Source organism: Sinocyclocheilus rhinocerous, unplaced genomic scaffold, assembly GCF_001515625.1.
Source record: "Sinocyclocheilus rhinocerous isolate Xijiao unplaced genomic scaffold, SAMN03320098_v1.1 scaffold285, whole genome shotgun sequence".
Classification (NCBI taxonomy): domain Eukaryota; kingdom Metazoa; phylum Chordata; class Actinopteri; order Cypriniformes; family Cyprinidae; genus Sinocyclocheilus; species Sinocyclocheilus rhinocerous.
Genome location: NW_015630288.1, coordinates 1,795,016 through 1,815,087, shown reverse-complemented (window position 1 = coordinate 1,815,087; position 20,072 = coordinate 1,795,016). Strand labels below are relative to the sequence as shown.

Below are 20,072 nucleotides of genomic sequence, written 5' to 3'. Positions count from 1 at the left end.
TTCCTATCAATTATGTTATTATGTTTCTGTATTTCCATACTCTGAACCTCACCGAGTAAACATTAAACTAGTCAACTTAACATAGGAAATCCTAAAGTAGCTTGCATTTAGTGTAAGATTATATAAAATAATTATTTCCTCACATTTATGTTAAAATGACAAGAAATAAACTGTACAGATTAATATTTTGAGGCATTGTACGCAGCTGATTGAGAGAAAACGGAATGACATTTCTGTTTGTCAATTCAAATGAAGGCCTTAATAATCTTCTCTAATATACCTGAAAACATTTAATAAATCTCTCAAAAAAAAGGTAGAATACCAGAATTAATCTGATACAGAATATCAGATGAATTCTATTCATTTCACCAACAAAACCATACATGTTTCTTTTCAATTTCCATTGCATTTCAATTTAGAACAACTCTAGAACAAACGCAACATCAGATATGTTCTACTTTAATTTTGGAGGCTTCAGTCTAGCTTATTATTCACAATACATGTTTTCTAAAGAGCTGAATGAAAGACACTGTATACAGTCTTAAAAACTTTAATAAAAGGTCTCATCCTACAAACTACCAAACATCACAGGCAAAGGAACAGTCGCAATCAAACTGAAATAATTAAAAAAAGGTCACAGCAGAACACAGAAATGTGTTATGTTCACCTTACAGACTTTTTAGCAGTTACATGAAATTGAACACATCAGGGTTTCCATTTAATGTCTTCTCTCATTGTAACTCAGTCTCTTCATTCTTAAAGCCTTGGTGTGCATTCAGGCCTTAACAGAAATTACTCATTTCATTTACATCTCACCAATGCTGTGTTTTTGCCCTATGCCCCTGTATGGCTTTCTGCTCCCTCGTCTTTATCTTGTCTCTTCCAAATCTGCAAAAGAAGAATCTGGTGAAATAAGGCTGGGTGATGATGCCTCAAAAACATCAACTTTCTATGATTTAGGAGATCTTTAAGACATAATACAGGGTTTCTGCAGCTCTTAAAAAGTCTTTATTTACCTTTCCACAAATCAAGGCTTTGAAAAGGTCTTTAATCGGAGCAGAAAGTCTTAAATTCATAAAGTCATGACATTAAATGTTGTAAGCACCGTAAAAAATTTAATATCCTTCCTCTGTATTTTGGTCTCGTTTTCCCAATAAAATTTACACTAAGTGCAAATATCCTGCCTTGTTGGCAGAGGCTATTTACACTAACTCCGCCCACCAATGTGTGATTGGGCTATTCAACACTATAAAAGACAATCCTCCAACAACAGCTCCAGTGGAACAGATGGTAAAGCACATGCTTTTTGATGCAACCGACCCAAGTTCGAAACCACTTTTTGTCTCCCGTTTCAAATCTCATATCACATCGGGAAGGCATTTATTTTCAATAAAATTATGTAAATAAAAAGTTGAAAATAAAGTATTGGGTAGGGTTAGGGTAGGTGTAGTGAGGGCTTTATTGTCCCAATGAGGTGGCATCCATTTAATAATTTGAATTGAAATTATAATTTACATTCAATGCATCATTTTTTTTTTCTGTTTTAGGTGCAGATAATTGCCACTATTTGCAATAAGTAGTATAAATAGCAGAAAATCCTGCTATTTTAACAGTGTAAATAGAATCTATAGCTATTTGCACTTAGTGTAAATATCATATCGCTAAAAAATACTGCTATTTTCACTTAGTCCATTGCTAGTGCAAATAGCCACTGCCATAAAATGTTCATTTAGTTAAATGATGTAGTAAAAAAGTAAAACACACCGAAATCATTTTTTTTTTATAAAAACTATATATTTACTAAAATGTACATATTTAATAATATACATATTACATAATACATATTTATTTACATATGTAAAAATTACAAAAACCGCAAATTTAACTAATTAAAAAACTCAAAATATAAACATCTAAAATATGAATTAAAAACTAATTTAAAAAAAATATTAAGTGACTAATATTTAGTTAGTTACTCAGTGACTAAACTAACACTGGTTGGAAGGTGTCTTCAAACCTGAAGTGTTGCTAATGCAACTTCACTGTGTAGACATCTGCATTTAAAGAACATATTAAAGTATTGAGTTTCCTTCAATTGATTCCTTTCTTAAAAAGGTCTTACATTTTTTTATTTACCTTCATTAAACCTGTAGAAACCCTGTGATACATAGATAAAAAAAACTATTTTGGATAGCAACAACTACAGTACCCATATGATTTAATAAGATTAGGTCCACAACAGTACTTCAGTTAAAATATTTCCTCAAAATGCATAAAAATAAGGAAATAGAAAGTGTGCATTATTAATTAACAGACAGTTTGTAGAGTCAAGAAGAAAGAGGGAACCAGTACTTCTGATAATCGACCAGTGCTGAAAATAACAAAAAAGGGTTCTTATGTTTAAAAGGAAGCTAATTTTTCATTGGGTTTTTTTGCTCGTGAAGGATGACTTGTGAATCATGGGTCTTGCAGCTGCTGCATGACCAAAACATCAAAAGCTAGCAAACCAAATCAGGTTTCTGCCAACAAAACTACAATTTTCATGTAATACCCACTTATTGATAGACATCACTCTCAGCCACCCTCATCAACTTAGCGAATGACAAATGTGAGTAATGAGCAGCAAACCTGAATGTACGCCTCTGAGAGCGTGATCATCTGTGGAAGGATATCAATCACTTGCAGGTCCTGAAGCTCGTACCACTTCCCCGTGCCCTGTCAAACATCACAAACCACCCATATTATACAAACCATCCCAATAACAGTACTGCCACGCTCTGAATGGAATCAAGTGCTGGTGACACACTCACATGATGCAGAACATGAATCCTGTAGGACCCTTCGGTGGGTTTTCCATCGTGAACTATATTGGCCACCAGGTCGTAGGTGGTGATCTTCTCTGTGACCTGCGCCTCTTCTGTCAGGTACTCGCGCAAATCAACATTCCTATTGTGCATGAATGTTTTCACAGCAAGAATATTTAAAAATACATTTACAGAGAATATAGAAATGTCTAGAAGAGTGTGAATTAATTTATCCTTAGCACTGGTGGTCACATACGTGATAGGGAAGTTGACAATAGTTGGGTTCTTCTCCACAAAGAAGTTGTTCTTTGTGAATCGCTTGATGCAGAAGACGAGGTACGGAGGAAGTTTGGTGAGCTGGAACCTTTTCAGAAAGTTCTCTTTGTATGTCTTGTACTCCTGTGACAAAGTCAAAGGTAATCATTTATAAAATAATATAATGCATATTAACCAATATCAAGCATTTTGCCTTTGTCTCTACAAAGAAGTACATGTGCCATTCAAAATGTTGAGTGGATAAAGAAAATAAATAACCTAACAAATTATATTATACAAGCAAACCAAAAAAAAAAGAATGTGAAAATGAATTCACACCTTCTCATTGCTTCCGTTGAACTTGGCCAGGATGTTGAAGAGAGGAACCTGAGGAATGATGAGCTGCTCCTTCTCATCTTTGTAGAGAGGTGCGGTGGGCAGATCCAGCGTCAGGTACAGGAAGGTGGACTCAGACATCTTCTCCTGGTACTCGTCCTTAAGCAGAAGGGCTTCTTTCTCTTCTGCAGGCTGTAAGAAACAAGCACGGAAACTTATAGCATTTCTCGAAATACTGATTTTTTGGATGCTAGCACAAGTGTCACTGTTCCTAAGGTGCTGTCAATCCCAAAAAATAACAAAGAAAGGCTTTCTAAACTGCTTAAATGGTTTAAGCACAAATCAGACAATTTTTAATGTAAGAAACACCTACCAAATCTGGATGAGGAAGCTTCTTTGAGAAGATTCGCATGGACCCCTGAAATACCTTGGTGATGATGGCTGTAAAAAAATAAATAAAAAAAACCCAACTGAGCTGATTTCATCCTGTACTTATGAAGATACACCTCAGAACATGAACTAGCACACAAACACACACCTCTTAAAAATCTACATCAAAACAAAACTCACAAGTTTTCTTCTTTGTCCCACCAAGAGCACCATGCAATGCATTGAGAAACCAGGACAGAAAGTCAACAGCATCCCCTAGAGGGCAAAAAGCACAACATCAGGTTAACATTAGTCTCGCATAGCCAGACCATAGACTGTAAAAAACCATGGACGTAGTGTCCGTGACGTCACTCGTAGTTTTCCGAAGTGCATTTTTGAAGCCTAAAGTGGGCGGAACTGACCGTCGCCATCTTGGCAGCGCGTCACTCCCGGATAATCGAAAATGGGCAAAAAGGCGGGACGTGGGTAAAGCTGAGGTGCCTGGTTGCTGAAACCACGCCCGTCTATAGTGACAGCACTGCTGCCGTGCAAAGACAAAACACCATAACTTCGTTTTCGGTCAAAAATGAGTTATTGATCATTTTGGGACATATATGACCTCCTTTATCATGTGTATAAGTATCTTGGAGAAAAGCCCTGGAGAAACCAAGGCAGAACACAGTATCATCAGTTACCTCTCTTTGACTTCGTTTTAGAACGCTCAAATTAAGTTACGGTGCTCTGCATTTATTTAGCCGTTCGTCAATATTACTGTGCCAGCCTGGAGTTATACGGTATTCAGTCTAGGGCTACCCACTTCTGCACGTGTCGAATGCCATGACAGAATATCACATAAAATCAGTAACTGTTCGCAATTAAATCTGTTTCCTACCATTTCTTGTAACTCTATAAAAACCATTGCAATGAACGTCATTGGAGATGAATTGCCAGATTTCCAGTGTCCTACCCATAATTAATTTTTCTGGACAAATAAAAATCTTTAACACCATTTTTCTAAGTTTCACAGTCTAGCGAGTTTCACTCTCTGGAGCAGAGCGGCAATCCACCTGTCGCTCAAGTGGCCACGCCCTTAATTATGCAGAACTTTAAGGCTTAATAACTCTCGGACGTATTTTAAAGATTCTATGCCGCGAACTTTAAATATTTCACATACTTTTGAAAATCCAGCGTATAGTTGATCATGATAAGCGCTCATTGTCACAGTTGTAAACACGATGGCTTTCTTCTTTCGTGAGGGGGTTTGGCGCCACGGCATCTTTGTTTCCAGGCGGAACGTTAAAGAACGAGACACACACGTCTCCCGGGAAATCCTGTATAATTCAACCAATCCAATGACGACTTCGAAACTTAACATGCACAAGTTCCTGTCTAATAAGAATAACAGAGACTGCTGTTTGATTGGCATACTACTAGACTATTCATATTACACCACTTTCTGAATTAAACATGCAACAGCAACATCATTTGACAACAACCTAATAACAGCTTATTTGGCAGTGTGCACACAGCATTCAGTACAGTAGTATTCAGAATTAGGTGTTATACCTTGTTTAGTGATCTGAAAGGTCTTTTTACTGCATAACACCACAGCCTGCAACATCTCATGCGGCGACACGTGGGCTTTGAAGTTGCGTGGGTTCCAGAGCTTGCGCATGAGCTCCCCAAAGCGCTGCACCAACAGAAACATGATGTCACCCGGCGGCCGGCGGATTCTGCAATAGTTGTCCTCCTCGAGGAAGTAGTTCCGTAGAGGCGGCACGTTTGACAGCGCCTTGGGAAAAAAAAAAAACAAGTGGTGCCATAGTACACTCAAAATAATATTTAGGCCTAAATGTAAGATTCATGTATTTGAATTGCATATCGAATTTTGAACCATTTGGATTACATCGTTTTAACATAAACTGATAAACCTAATGTAATGCATCTCTCGCAGTCAGGTAAGATTTCTGCAATAGTACTATTAAACTAAATGCATAAAAATACAATATAACCAGGTTTATATATTTTTACTATCAATAAATCTAATCTCAATTTCAAATGTATTTGAACTAACACAGCTAGTCATATTTTAATTGTTAATTTTTAACTAAATAAATGTATTTTCATATTGAACAGATCTATGCCAATTTTAAGCAATAGAATAAATGGATTTTGAAAGTGTGATTGTTTAAATAAAATCAAAACTTCAATATTTAATATGCCATGTCTTCTTTGAGTGCGGAAATCTTACCCGTTTCATTTATGTATGAGTCAACCCCCTACATTGCGAGTAAATCACTCGCATATGCGACTAAATCTTCACTCTGGGCGACTAAATGATGTCTAATATTAGCCTCCTGCTAATAAATTCTCAGATTTTACTCGCCAGTGTGTGAGCTGGAGGCTAAGTATAAGTTTAGCACATATATATTTGCACTCACAGTACACTCTGCCTGAGCGCTTCAGAGTTTCACTCTCAGTTAAGCGATCTGTGATATTTTTCAGTTCATCTGAATGGATGCGCAGCGCACCTGTGTTTCGCGTACCGTAAACTCGCACGTAGGGCTGGACGATATGGCCAAAACTGATATCACGATATATTTCTTAATTTCGGTCGATACGATATAATTCCGATATCGATATGAACACTATTTATCTGAAATAGAAATCTTTTGTAACATTATAAATGCCTTTATCATCACTTTTGATAAATTTTAAGCATCCTTGCTAAATAAAAGTATTAATTTCTATAATTTATTTCCCAAAAAAATAATAAAAATTATACTGAATGGAATAGTGTATAATGATACAAAAGCTTTTTATTTCAGATAAATGCTGATCTTTGGATCTCTCTATTCATCAAAGAATCCTGAAAAAAAATTTACTCAACTGTTTTAAATATTGATAATCAGCAAATCAGCATATTAGAATGATTTCTGAAGGATCATGTGACACTGAAGACTGGAGTAATAATGCTGAAAATTTACCTATGTATGATCACAGGAATAAATTACATTTTAAAATCTATTCAAATAGAAAGCAATTTTAAATAGTAAAAATATTTCAACATTTTACTGTTTTTGCTGTACTTTGGATCAAATAAATGCAGCCTTGGTGAGCAGAAGAAAATTCTTAAAAAAATAAAAAAATAAAACAACATTAAAAATCTTACTGTTCAAAAACTTTTGACTGGTAGTGTAGGCTGATTATTCTTATAGATTGAAACAAATGTGCTTCAGCCAGAAAAAAGGGTATGAAAAGTTTGGTTCTACGCCAGAAACACAAACTATCTATAATGCTTACAAGAAAACATCTTAAAATACAATCAGAAGTCGCATCAAGCCACATTTGAAAATTTATGTCCATTAAGTATTCATGTTTTTGCTTAAAACCCACTTTAAACCATCATCGAGTGCTTGTAATAACTTCCGATTGTGATCTATAGTTGATTTTGATTCTGTAATAAGCAGATACATGCACTCTTTGTATGTTTAATAACGCTACACTGCTTATTATCATAAACATCCTTTATTGTTATAAAAATACCATGAGCTGCATACAAAACACATATAGAAAATATATTGTCATAATCATGTCTATTTTCTTTCATATTTCATGTGTAGAAATATATTTCACTCGATTTTTTTTTAAAATATGGAATATCTAGAGTGTTAACACGCTCGGACTCATAACACTCGCACACGTGGAAGAAAACGGACACTCCAGATCACATAATTCAGTGGAGAATTAATAGAAATTATATTAAGAACATGTGAGAATAAATCTGTTCTCAGATACCAAAGATAACAAGAACTCGGTGTCCACTCTCGGAATCGCTTGGAATACTCTTCTTCAGTGTTTGTTTACACTGGTTTTCGAAACAGCACCACCACTCTTCGCCTTTTTGTGCAACAGCAGCTGCTCCGGGCACGTGATCTCAGCTCAAATCTGATTGGACGGCCCGTTGCATCGCGGAGCAACGGTGAAAAAAATCGACACACAGGACAAAAAAAAAAATCTTCGCTTTTTCGCGCTGCGAATGATCGCGCCTGGTGTGAATAGCCCCATAGGGATCTATTGTTTCGATTCAAAAGCGTCATCGCGCCGAATTTTCATGTTCAGTGTGAAAAGCCCTTTAAGCTGTGAGAGGAGAAAGCATTTTAACATAAAAAATAAATAAATACCTGGTTGATCATCTTACCTGCAAAACCACATTAGCATAGTCATTGGCCTTGATATTATTGAGACCCACAATTCCTGGCAGATAGGTAGTGCCATCGTAGGCTCTGTACAGCTTTCCATGCTTATCCAAACCAGCGATGTGCTGTTTGGTGAATGTGGGTTTCAGCACATACTGAAATAAAGAAATGAAGTAGAAAGAATCAGAGACGTTAGTCTTTTACCATCGTTGTTCTATAGCACATGATTTGCTGAGATAAAAGTAAAATGTCATTGCTTTTATCAATGTAATGAGACAAAATAGTAATAATATACTGAATTAAGGAAACCTGTGTCAGAATTTGAATGTACTCACCGTAATGTCCTCTAATGAGGAGTCAATAATCTTATAATTGTCTGGCAGGCAGTAAAACTTTAACGTGTGGAGATTCAGGAAAACATGGTGTGTGAACTGAACACTGTGGATGTACGCGTGAGACTTCTGACCTCGACCTGACAGAAATAAAATACAACACGGAGTAATGTGCTTCTAATTTACACTGATACATAGTCAAACTGAGGCGCATAAGCTCAGATAATATCAAATATATTTGGGTTTTTAATATCAAGTTATACAGACTACACTATAATTGGCTTTTCAAAATGACAATGAAACACACCAGGGACATTTTGTGACACTAACTTACAAAAACTAAGGTTACAAATTTTTAAACAAGGTTACCTGTCACACTTACCTTGGAAATATTTCCCACAGATCAGACAGGCATAGACATTAATGTGTGAGAGAGAGATTGAACAAAGCTTCTCAAAGTCAAAATCCAAAACACTCCTAAGAAAAGACAAGAACAGAGTGAGTTATAGCAGAGGAGCAATAGTGATTAACAATAATAAACACATTCTTAGTCATAATTACCTGTTGATCGTGTCCAGATATGGACAATGGCGGCTTCTTTTATCTTCAAAACCATGAGAACGACCAATTTTCACACGCACCTCTGAAATTAAGCGAAGACCACATGTAAAAACCATGTTGAATCCTGTTTTCAGTTTCAAGTCAATAACATCAAAACATGAAGATCTCTATTCCATTCAGTGAGGATTTCTCAGCTCTGAAAAGGGATATCAACACATTAGGGTGATAATATGTCCGCATTTTCCAGGGACAGTCCCAATTTCTAGTGTTTGTAACCAGAAAAGAGCCCCATTTTAAAGAAGCTTCAAAAAAAGGCCCGCAAATACACTGCAAAAACCCTGACCAACATAGCTTCAAAAAGCAAAAACATAAAATAACAAAAAATTTGAATGGGGAAAAAGTATTTACTGTATACAGTATATACAGCTTGTGAAAATGAAAATATTCTACACAATCAATTTTTTTTAAATATTTAACAAAATGTCACTTAAAGTCACTTTTCTGGTAATATAATAAGGTTTTAATGTCTTTTCGGTTAGCAATGATTACTATTTACTATTTTTCACAGAGTGATTTTTGATGACATTTTTTAAAGCCAGTTAGGTTCAGTTTAACCCGCAAACATCACAATAAATGATTAATTATAATAATATATGGAACCCACAGCATTAAAAAAAAAATTATGTTTCACTTCAATTTTGACAATTGAACTAAGAAAAGGTTTCCATTTTAGAAATCATGACACGCAAAACATATGATACCCAGTATCATATGTATATGAATAGATATTAAACACATCTGACCATCTGTCTTCCTGCGCAAAGCACCTTTCCATCACAGGTGAAAGCATATACTTACGATCTCCTAAACATAAATAGCTTGTTTGGTACTTTTTCTCATTTCTAAGTCGCTTTAGATAAAAGCATCTGCTAAATAAGTTGCATAACAGTAAATGTATTTTAGCAACCAGCGTTAACGTTACGTTGGAAACATGGGCCTCCAGTGTTCTTTAAACGGTATTCTCTAAACTGCTGCTAAACTATCAAGCTCATAAACGCTCCGAACATACCTTCCTCTTCGTCTTCATCAACATCCCTCTCCCGTTTCACGCCGGCGATCATTTTACGTTTAATATCAAGATGATTTCTAGTCAAATCAGTGTTGAATGAACACTTTTCAAACGCCTTCTGCGAGTGTTACAAAACTCCCGCCCTCACTTCCGCTCTAAAAATCGGTGGCCGTGAACACAATAACCCGGGATCGAAGTAAAATAAACCACTGGCTTTGTCGTGTAATGTACTTTCTGGAGTACCAACTACCTATTATAGGATGTATTTCACTTTATAACATCGAAATACGCACTTTGGGTTATAGGAAGAACAATATACAAGCGCAATCGTTTGTAGAAAAAACAAACAACCCCGACAACTAAGAGTGCGTTTTTTATTGGCCAACGTGTTTTGTTTTCGGCCCCAGTTTGGAGAGATGTTGTAAAGAGAATGATTATCATGGTACTAAAAATTGATTTATTTTGAGAAACATTTAATCTACAGAGCAGAGCCATGGAGGTCCTGCATGATGCAGAGGGGGAGAGTGTCAAATACAAGCCCGGCGGGCGCTTGGACATGAGCCACGGCTTCCTGAAGCACATCAGGAGGAATCAGATGGCCAGGTCTCTGCTCACTCTCACGCGCTAACAGTCAGTTGATAGTAAAGTGGCTAGTTATTGTTTACTCAGTACGTTGTTTTGGATCCGCTTCTGCGAAGCCTATTAAAATGTAGTTCGCAAGCTTAACCCTGTAATGCCTGATAAATATTGGTCAGATAAAAATAATTTTAAAAAAATTGGAAATGGAACAGTTTATTGAACCTTTTACAAAACATAGAAGAAAATCAAAAAAAAAAAAAATGTTTACATGTGTTTTTTGTTGAATATCATATTTAATACATCACGATTTTATGGCTCATATAGTATAATATAGTGAGAATATGGAGGGGAAAAACACCTCAGTATTATTCAGAGGCACAAATTTTAAAAAATGCGATTTGTTGCAGATGCTGACATTGATATGATCAAAATATAAGATGAAATTCTGATAGCTTGTAATGTAAGTCAATGAGATCTTTTTAACAAACTACTTGCGTGAAATGCATATGAATATTAGATGTCACTCTATATATTTCAATAATGTGTCGTAATAAGACTATATTTAAATGATTGGTAAACTTATGTCGCTTCAGTCCAATAATGTTTATCCTGAAATATTACTAACAATATAAAAGTTTTTCTTTCGTTTACTTTATAAAAATCAATAAAGATTTCACCGGTGGACCACAAGCTGAAGGAGCACATTTTTACAAATGAATTGCAAAAAAAAGGATAAACTATCTAGTGTTGTCAAACGAATATACATGTAAATATTTTCAAAATATAAACTGTGTGTGTATACACCATAAATATACACAGTACACACACATATATAATGTAAACAAAAACTTTTATTTTGGACGCGATTAATCGTTTGACAGCACTAATACTATCAATCAGATGATGGACGGCGTGTAGTAAATTGTGTACAACAGATTAAATATACATTAATGTTTAATCTTTCTACAGGGATGATTATGACAGAGAGGTAAAACAGGCTAAGGAGAAACAGGAGCGCAGACACACCAACACCCCTCGGCGTCCACGAAGACCTGACCGTCAGGTGTACCACCCACGCCACCAGAGTAAGTTACATAGGTAGAAAGAGTTTCATTTATTATTTCACAATGTAAAGTGATGAGTGGTTTTCAACTGGTTTTGTTTTAGGATCCAGTGAGGAGCAACACAGTGCCAAAACACAGATTTTTGACAAAGTTGGAAATCCAAAGTAGCAGAATTGTAATTTACTTTCCCAAGACATCGTGCAAACACTGGCCTAAGTGTTGTATTAGTATTAGCCTGTTTGTGCCAGAATACTGCCAAATTATGTTTATTTTCACTTTACTTTCCATTTAATGTCAGAACAGACCTGCAAACCACCTGTATGAGAACCACTGCTTTGACAGTACTATTATTTTCACTTGGTAGATTTAATAAATGAAAAATTACACAATTAAAACAAAATATATATTTTAATAAATTATAAGAAATTAACTAATGCATCTGGATAGTAACTAGCTAAATAAGGATTTATAATGGTAGTAATTGTAAATATTATGGGCCAGGTTGGCAAAGGGTTAAATAATCAAAATTAACAAAAAGCTTGACTTGTAGAGATATGTTGAAGTTTGATGTTTGCCACTGTGCTCATGTTTGGATGATTGGTTTTGTTTCAGATGGATCTGAACCCGGTGTGAATGCAGAGGCAGAGGACTGGAATGAGAGCAGCTCTGGCACAGAGCAGGAAAACACTGACACAGAGCTATTCTGGCTCGATTATCAAGCTGACAACGGGCAAATAACATCATTCATTGTTCACAAGGTTTGTATTGGGGTGTATTAAGGTTCTTATGGAAGCCCGTTTCTGCCTGTAATTGCAACTTTTTATCTCACAATTTGGACTTTTTTGCAATTGCAAGTTTGGAATTTTCTATTCAGAATTGTGAGTTTATATCTTGCAATTTTGAGTGGGTTTTTTTGTGTGTATTGTGAAAACAAATTCTGAAATGTGAGACAAACTCAGAATTCAGAATATTTTTTTTGCAATTATGTTTTTTGCAGTTTATATCTTGCAATTCTGAAAAAAAAAATTCTCAGTATTTCTCACTATTTTCTCTGAATTATGAGTTTATATCTTGCTTTTCTGTTTTTCTGTTCATTTCTGCTATTGACTAAAAACTAAAAAGTAATTGTGACTTTTCCTCTCAGAATTACGAGTTTATATCTCTAAATTCTAACTTTACATCTCTAAATTCTATGTTTATATCTCACAATTCTGATATTTCTTATCAGAATTGCAAGAAAAAAAGTCAAAATTGGTAAATCATAAGTTGCAATTACCTTTATTTTTTTATCCCGTGGTGGAAACGGGCTTCCATAAATTCTAATGCATCACAGACTACAAGAATTTTTCAAGCTACATGAGTTCCTATATGAGTTTCCTTCGTATTGGGATGTTTATCTGAGTAAACAGATTATCGGTAAAAGAAAAAAATGTATGGGTGGGGACTTGGTTCTGTCCGTCAATTGATTGGATGGAGGCAAATATATATCATATATATTATATCAAGCTTTATTCGCATACGTGCAGTATAATCACGTAAGGCGATTTTTTTATACTTTTTAACAAAATGTAAGTATCGCCCAGCTCTTTATATGAAGTTGGATATATATGTTCAACTTTATCACCATACATACAGTATACAGATGTAAAGCGATATATACTTTATAGCAAATCTCAGCTACATGTATCATTGCAAAATTAAATTTATATTGTCACCTATCTTAAATCTTCTAAATGCAACTATAAGGCATGAAGATATTAAGCTATTATAAACATTAACAATGATTTTGTGTAAAGCTGCTTTGTAAAGCATTATACAATAAGTTAAGCTTGACTTTTTTTGTTATTGTTAATTGTCATCCTAATGTATGTGATAAAGCAAAAACCAAAAATTTAATATTTTTCCAACCAGGAGGACAAGCCAGAAGTTATTGTGGAGCACGTGGCAGAAAAGAACGCTCTGGACTCGGCCATGAGGGCGGCGCTGTTGGCACGTTTGGGACAAGAAATGGACAAACGCTGTGACAAATGCTGAGAGGAAGAGAGAGACATTTTTAAATAAAAGTGGAGATAAATAAAGTAAATAACAGAGCAAGGCACTGAGACACCGCTGAGACAGAAATGAAACTGAACTGCATTTCTGTATGATGGCACCAAGCATGCAGCATTCACAGATGTCATGGAGATGTCATGTATCCTAATATGTGAAAGTGCAGCTCTTGTAAGAGAGTGGACTCGAACCTCAAGAGAAATGACACTGTTAAGCATGAAATCAATCTTGTTTGATCTAAAATAGTATGTATTTTGGTAATATACAGAAAACAGGACCTGAATTTTTCTTTCAACTGGAAATTGAAATCCTTGTCACTCCTCACTTCACAATTGAGAAAGATGTTGGGCAAATGTTGTGCAGCTTGGTCATGGCGCTTTTTACAACTGAGGTGACTTGCTGGCACTCGTATTTTAATGGGATTTTATAACTGCAAGATGTACATTGCTTCACTAGGTCCCATGAGTCTGTCTCTTATAGGCTTCCAGATAAGAGTGTTTTAAATACAGTTTAGGCTAAATCTCCACAGTAATCAGGTCAAAAATTAAACCAAACATCGAATGCTTCCAGTCTGTTTAGACTAAGAAGGTTTGAAGGAGTCAACTTATTGCTGTGATGTAGATGCTAGTGGAAATAGCTGAGGAAGTTTAAGCAAAGTTAAAGAATACTAATGAGGTCCTCATTGCTCTGATATGTATATCCATGCATTTGGATATCTGCCTTTTCCCTTTATGTTCATAAATATTTATATTGATATACTGATATGAATATAATCTTTTCCTCTGTTGGTGCTCATGATGTTGTGCAAACAAAAAAGGACTGATATGTGTCTCTGTCTCTTTTTTCAGCTCTTCGTTGTACAGGTAGATTTTTATTTTTGTAATTGTATTCCAACTGTGTACTATTGTGTTATTGTAGAGATTACAGCATGAATTCAGATTGCAGGATGAATTGTTCATTCTGTCATACAGACAGATGATGGCAGTGTGCACTATGTTTACATTGTGCAAAAATACATTTTCCTTTAACTGCTTCTGAGTTTCATTCATTGAGCTTGTATTCTTGGTTCTTTTATGCTAGGTACACCAAAATAAGCTCTTAAAATAAAATTTAAGGCAACAGTTATTAGTGATTTTATATATACTGATATATACAGTATATATATTGCTCTTGTTGATTTTGATTGCTTCCATTGTCCTCATTTGTAAGTCACTTTGGATAAAAGCGTTCGCTAAATGACAATGTAAATGTAAATATTATATACAAAATGCAAATATATAGTATATATATTAAATAATAAATATATACACACATTTAATGTTAAAACTGAAATAACATCTGAAATGCTCGCCTCTTAATATAGCATGGTCATGAGAACAATAAATGCCAACTTAAAGGAGACATATCATGCCCCTTTTTACAATATGTTATATAAGCATCTGGTGTCCCCAGAATGTGTCTGTAAAGTTCAGCTCAAAATACTCCACAGATCCTTTATTATATAATTTAGAAAATGCCTATTTTGAGTGGAAGCAGAAACACGCTGTTTTTCTGGCCTGTGTCTTTAAATGCAAATAAGCTGCTGCTCCCCTCCCCCTTTTCCAGAATAGAGCTGCGCCTTTACAGCTCGGAGCTGCTAAAAACATCTGTTTTGGTTCTGATTATCATGTTTATCGCGCTGAAATAATGCGTTTTAAACCATATGAGTTTAAACTTCAGATATATACGGTTTTCTGAGCGCACACATCCGAAGCACACCGACAGAAAGCGGCTGTCACAGCATGTGAGTACTAAACTAAGTTCTCATTCACACAAGTTTACGTTAAAAACACACATGAGTTACAAAAAACAGACGGTTGCGGAAAAAGTCTTACCAAAACAAAGTTACTGGGTTAATCTTTTTCACGTTTCCTTGGTTGGTAGATGCACCGGGGACCTGATTATAGCACTTAAAACCTGGAAAAGTCAGATTTTCATGATATGTCACCTGCTAACCTACCTAAATAGACTAATATAGAAAAGCATCCAAGTGCATACTGGTTCAGACAATATTAGCTTGTTGTTAAAGGAATAACCATCTTAGTGAAATAAAACAGTCATGTAATTCAGTGTCACAAAGTCATTCTCATGATATTGTCACTCGTATATTTATATGGAAGGTGGTTAAGGCCAAAAGTCTTTAAAAGGAGCTTGTGAAGTTTGACCATATCAACACACACTGTTTGTCCACGTAACGTGGAAATTTTGAACACATTTCTTTTTTATGTGTAGACACATATTTTGGCTGTATTAAGACATCAGTTTTCTCTGTGTTTCTTTAGTGTTTAAAGATGCACTGTCGTGGTATAAGCCTGTGACTATACCCAGACTGAGTGCATACATCCATATTATGCACATTCACAGTCTCCACGTTCACCGATCTGTTTTCTGGCACTCACAATCACGTATACATGGATTTGTGTAGCATTTAAATATATTGTGTATTTGATATTCAGGAGTCTTGTTGTTTCATGTCTTCTACATTTCAAGTCTATGTACAGATACATGGTTTACATGCTTAATGTGTGTCAATACAAGTTTTCAGCAGCAGTTTTCAACTGTAAATATAATATTATATCTCTTCATTAATATTAGAAATAACCACATTCTCATGTCCATCAGATTCATATAATTTATTAAGAAGGCAGCGGCTATTTGCAATAGATGTTATTTACACTGTGCAAATAGCAATAGATGCTATTTACACTAAGTGAAAATAGCATATTTTCTTAGCGATAGACGCTATTTACACAACGTGCAACCCAGCAAACACATTTACGTTGTGGCAATGTCTGTGCAACATTCCATTTTTACAAAGGCAACGTCGCCGTCCACGTGCTCGCAACATTGTAACAATGTTGAAATGTAAGACGCGAAAGGGCTGTAGAAACTAGCATTTTAGACCAAACCAGATCACATACACTCTGTATATATGAATTATCAACTATTCTGTTCATTCAGTTTATTAACAGAACAAATTACTGTCACATTAGATGGAAAGTTTGTTTGAATATTTACGTAGACTATCTTATTCAGCTAGGAGAAATAAAAAGCAATACTCACGTATCCTCGCTCGATGAAGAATGAGATGGCCCAACAACGGTCGGTTGAAATTTAAAAGGCTGATATTCGATGATGACGAGTACATGTTGTACAGTGGTTGTCCAGGCAGCCTAAGCTCAACTTTAAGCAACGGCCCTGAACTATGGTTAAATGGCAACATTGTGACGCCGTTGTAACAACCTTCACCAACAACGTAGAACCCTCCAAATTTTAGCAATGTTGGTACAATGTTGTTATAAGGTTGCTACGTTGAGGCAACGTTCTGTGTTTATTGGGAAATAGCAATGGATGCTATTTACACAAAGCGCAAATAGCAATGGATTCTATTTACACTAAGTGAAAATAGCAGTATTTATAACAATATGCTATTTACACTAAGTGCAAATAGCTATAGATTCTATTTACACTGTTAAAATAGCAGGAATTTCTGCTATTTATACTATTTATTGCAAATAGTGTAAATTATCTACACCTTAGTATTGTAGTACATTATAAAACAGTACACAATAATAATGTATTGAGTGTAAATTGACACCTATTGGGACAATAAAGCCCTCCATATACCTACCCCATCCCTACCCGATACTTTATTTTCAATGTTTTATTTCCTTCATTTTTTCACAGTTAAAAAACCTGATAGACTTATATAGTGTATTCGCGCTGTTTGAGCTATGCATTCATGTTTTGTGTGACCTCACCGAATGTTCCATCTGTTGTATCTATAAAAAAAAATGTTTGTTTGTTGAATTATTTGTTTTTGATGTTTATGTGCTATGAAAATATATATTTATGTTTTATTTTTATTTATTATTGTTACATATGTGTGCATGTAAAGAATTCTTACCTGTAAAATGGTATGATCCAGGGGGAGGAGTCAAGTCTATAAAATGGCTCCAGAACCCTAGTTCAGCTGTGGTGGGTAGTACGTGTGGTTGGTGGTACATGCAAATCAGATCAATTGATATGGCTGATCTTAATTTCACTAAAGGATATTGTAAATGTTATACAGTTTATTTTATTTCTATTGCACTTTTATTGTTGGACTTTCACAGTGTGGCACAAACAAATCACTCTTTAACCTTTATCAGCGGTTTCCCTCATCACTTCTGGCCTCCATCCACCAATGCAATCCTAACACGCACAGTTTTACCATTTTAAGACAACAAGTTTGAGCTTGTCTCCCAACTGGCGCACATTCTGGCTGCGTTTGAACATGTAATACTTTTTAAAGAAAATGTACCTCTAGATTTACCCACATATTAATCATTTCTTTAGTTTATTTTAGCATTGCTTTACTGTTATATTGTTATACTGTCTATTGTGCTAGAGTAAATTAATTAACGTAACAATATAAATTAAGACTTTTCGACCGGAGAAAGAATGTTAAACTAAACAACTCAAATACTGCAATTCATTGGCTACTGTGCATGTTCCTGTGTTAACGCAGACAAGCAGTGCATGTTGACAGTCAAATTTCCATTTAAAGACTTTTGGCCCTATCTGCCTTCCATATATTAAAGCTACACTATGTAACGTTTGGCCCTCTAGTGGTTAAAAAATAAATGCATTCATTGTGCAGATGAATGTTCGCTTCTGCTCCTTTGCGTGGATGAATGTGGTTCGAGGTACCGGTGTACACATGTATACAGATGGAGGCATAAATAACATTTTTTTTGTTTTTACTTTTTTCTTGTTCATTGAGACAACAAAACTTAGCGCTATACCCAAAGTCAAAGCTACATTTCTCTGTGTACAGATATGACTTCATGTCACGTCATGTCATGTCACATGTCACCTTTATTTTTATAGTGCTTTTAACAATACAGATTGTGTCAAAGCAACTTTACAGTATTAAATAGGAAAATAGTGTGTCAATAATAATAAGGACAATAGTAAACACTCAATTTTCAGTTAAAGGCCGTTCATCGTTGAATTCAGTGATGTCATCATCCAGCTCAGTATCGTCGACGTGACATGCATGAGTAAATAGTTTCCCGTGAAATCCGTCCCGACAGCTCTAAAATATAAATCATTATAGGTCAAGCAAAGTATATTTAGGGAAAATTATGACTTTACGCAAATACAATTTGATAGAACTATAGCCTAATGATTTATATTTTAGAGCTGTCGGGACGGTTTTTGTGAGATTTTTTTCTTTAATTAACAACATTTGTTTTTTTTTTAAACAAACAAAAGTTACATAATGTAATGTTACAATATGTCAGGGAGTGGCAGCCCTGATTAGCAGGTACCGACTTGTATTTCAGTTGCTGTGTGATCAGTTATGTATATATTGGCAACTTGACAACAGTTTTGAATGTCTCATCTCATCCAATCAGATTTTAGAGCTAGAGGGATCTATTTTATAGAATACAGTTTCCCGCACCAAATTGTTAGTTATAAAACTATGGTACTTCATCATTTGTTTTTAATGCAAAGATTACATACGAGTATTCCACAGGAGGGGCCATTACCACAGGAATTAGAGGCCCTTCAAGGGAGTGATGCTATGGCACTGGATCAACCCCCCCCCCCTCCACAGAGTGTGCTCGCCCCTTGTGTGAGAGAAGATAAATGTACACATTCCCATGCATCCAAGCTCCGCCCACAGACCTCACCCGTCTCTCCACGTCCTGATTGGATGCTCAGAGACCAAAGACAGCTAGGAGTCTGACACACACCCCTGCACGTGTCTCCACGTCGTGATTTTGCTGGATTTCAATAGTAAATGTGACGTTGCCCTCTTCTTTAGCATATTTTATATGTACATATTATATTTTTGCAGTTAAATTGTTGCATAAAAAAATTTGTTTTGATTTTTAAATCTAATTCTAAACAAAAATCTAAAAAAATGAATAAAAACTATTTTTAGGATATAGTATTCATAGATATGTAATAATAGTACTAAATGCATATTGTAGTTGCATTTTTCATTTATGTTTTAGTTTTACATTTTTGTAATTTGGTATTGTGTGATTTCATAGATACCAAGACATCGATCTTGAGTTGGGTGACGCCATAGTGCATGTAAAAGTTTAAAATGCTTTGGCCTTTCCACCTGTTCTCGCTGCACATACTCCAGTTGTATGTCATGCAGTGATATTTACTTCTTGACATCCTGACCTGTGTCTCAGTGCTCTTTAATGAGCATGTTCTTTTCTCAGCATAACTCAATATAAACCCTACCACTCCATGTTACAGCTGAGGGAAAACCAGTCACGAGGTAAGCATGTGACTGTTGAGTGTAGGGAACATTTTTGAATTAATTAATTAAATGTACTTATTTACTTATTCACTCATTCATTCATTTATTATTTATTTATTTGTTTGTTTTACATTTTGTATTTTTATTT

At 35.2% G+C, this 20,072-nt stretch overlaps 2 protein-coding genes across 2 annotated transcripts; one reads left to right on the top strand and one right to left on the bottom strand.

The window, feature by feature from the left end:
• Positions 1-37: 37 nt before the first annotated feature.
• On the bottom strand, positions 38-10,131 carry LOC107739996 (U4/U6.U5 tri-snRNP-associated protein 2-like). Its single transcript, XM_016552269.1, has 13 exons — positions 9,926-10,131; positions 8,857-8,938; positions 8,678-8,772; positions 8,299-8,435; positions 7,966-8,118; positions 5,331-5,556; positions 3,966-4,040; positions 3,769-3,836; positions 3,399-3,587; positions 3,061-3,203; positions 2,811-2,946; positions 2,629-2,715; positions 38-888 (listed from the first exon to the last, which is right to left on the bottom strand). Exons 1-13 carry the CDS (start codon positions 9,975-9,977, stop codon positions 835-837), a joined length of 1,497 nt encoding a protein of 498 aa, XP_016407755.1. The 5' UTR covers positions 9,978-10,131; the 3' UTR covers positions 38-834.
• cunh2orf68 (chromosome unknown C2orf68 homolog) lies at positions 9,680-14,647 on the top strand. The gene is made up of 5 exons (XM_016552270.1): positions 9,680-9,696; positions 10,410-10,528; positions 11,474-11,589; positions 12,181-12,326; positions 13,480-14,647. Exons 2-5 carry the CDS (start codon positions 10,419-10,421, stop codon positions 13,600-13,602), a joined length of 495 nt encoding a protein of 164 aa, XP_016407756.1. The 5' UTR covers positions 9,680-9,696; positions 10,410-10,418; the 3' UTR covers positions 13,603-14,647.
• The last annotated feature ends 5,425 nt before the right edge of the window (positions 14,648-20,072 follow it).

Coding starts and splice junctions, on each gene's coding strand:
- LOC107739996 (XM_016552269.1), bottom strand. CDS start 9,977: ATGATCGCCGGCGTGAAACGGGAGAGGGATGTTGATGAAGACGAAGAG. Junction 8,436..8,677: donor CTGTGGGAAATATTTCCAAG/GTAAGTGTGACA, acceptor TATTTCTGTCAG/GTCGAGGTCAGAAGTCTCAC. Junction 2,716..2,810: donor GGATTCATGTTCTGCATCAT/GTGAGTGTGTCA, acceptor GATGTTTGACAG/GGCACGGGGAAGTGGTACGA.
- cunh2orf68 (XM_016552270.1), top strand. CDS start 10,419: ATGGAGGTCCTGCATGATGCAGAGGGGGAGAGTGTCAAATACAAGCCC. Junction 11,590..12,180: donor GTACCACCCACGCCACCAGA/GTAAGTTACATA, acceptor GTTTTGTTTCAG/ATGGATCTGAACCCGGTGTG. Junction 12,327..13,479: donor CATCATTCATTGTTCACAAG/GTTTGTATTGGG, acceptor TTTTCCAACCAG/GAGGACAAGCCAGAAGTTAT.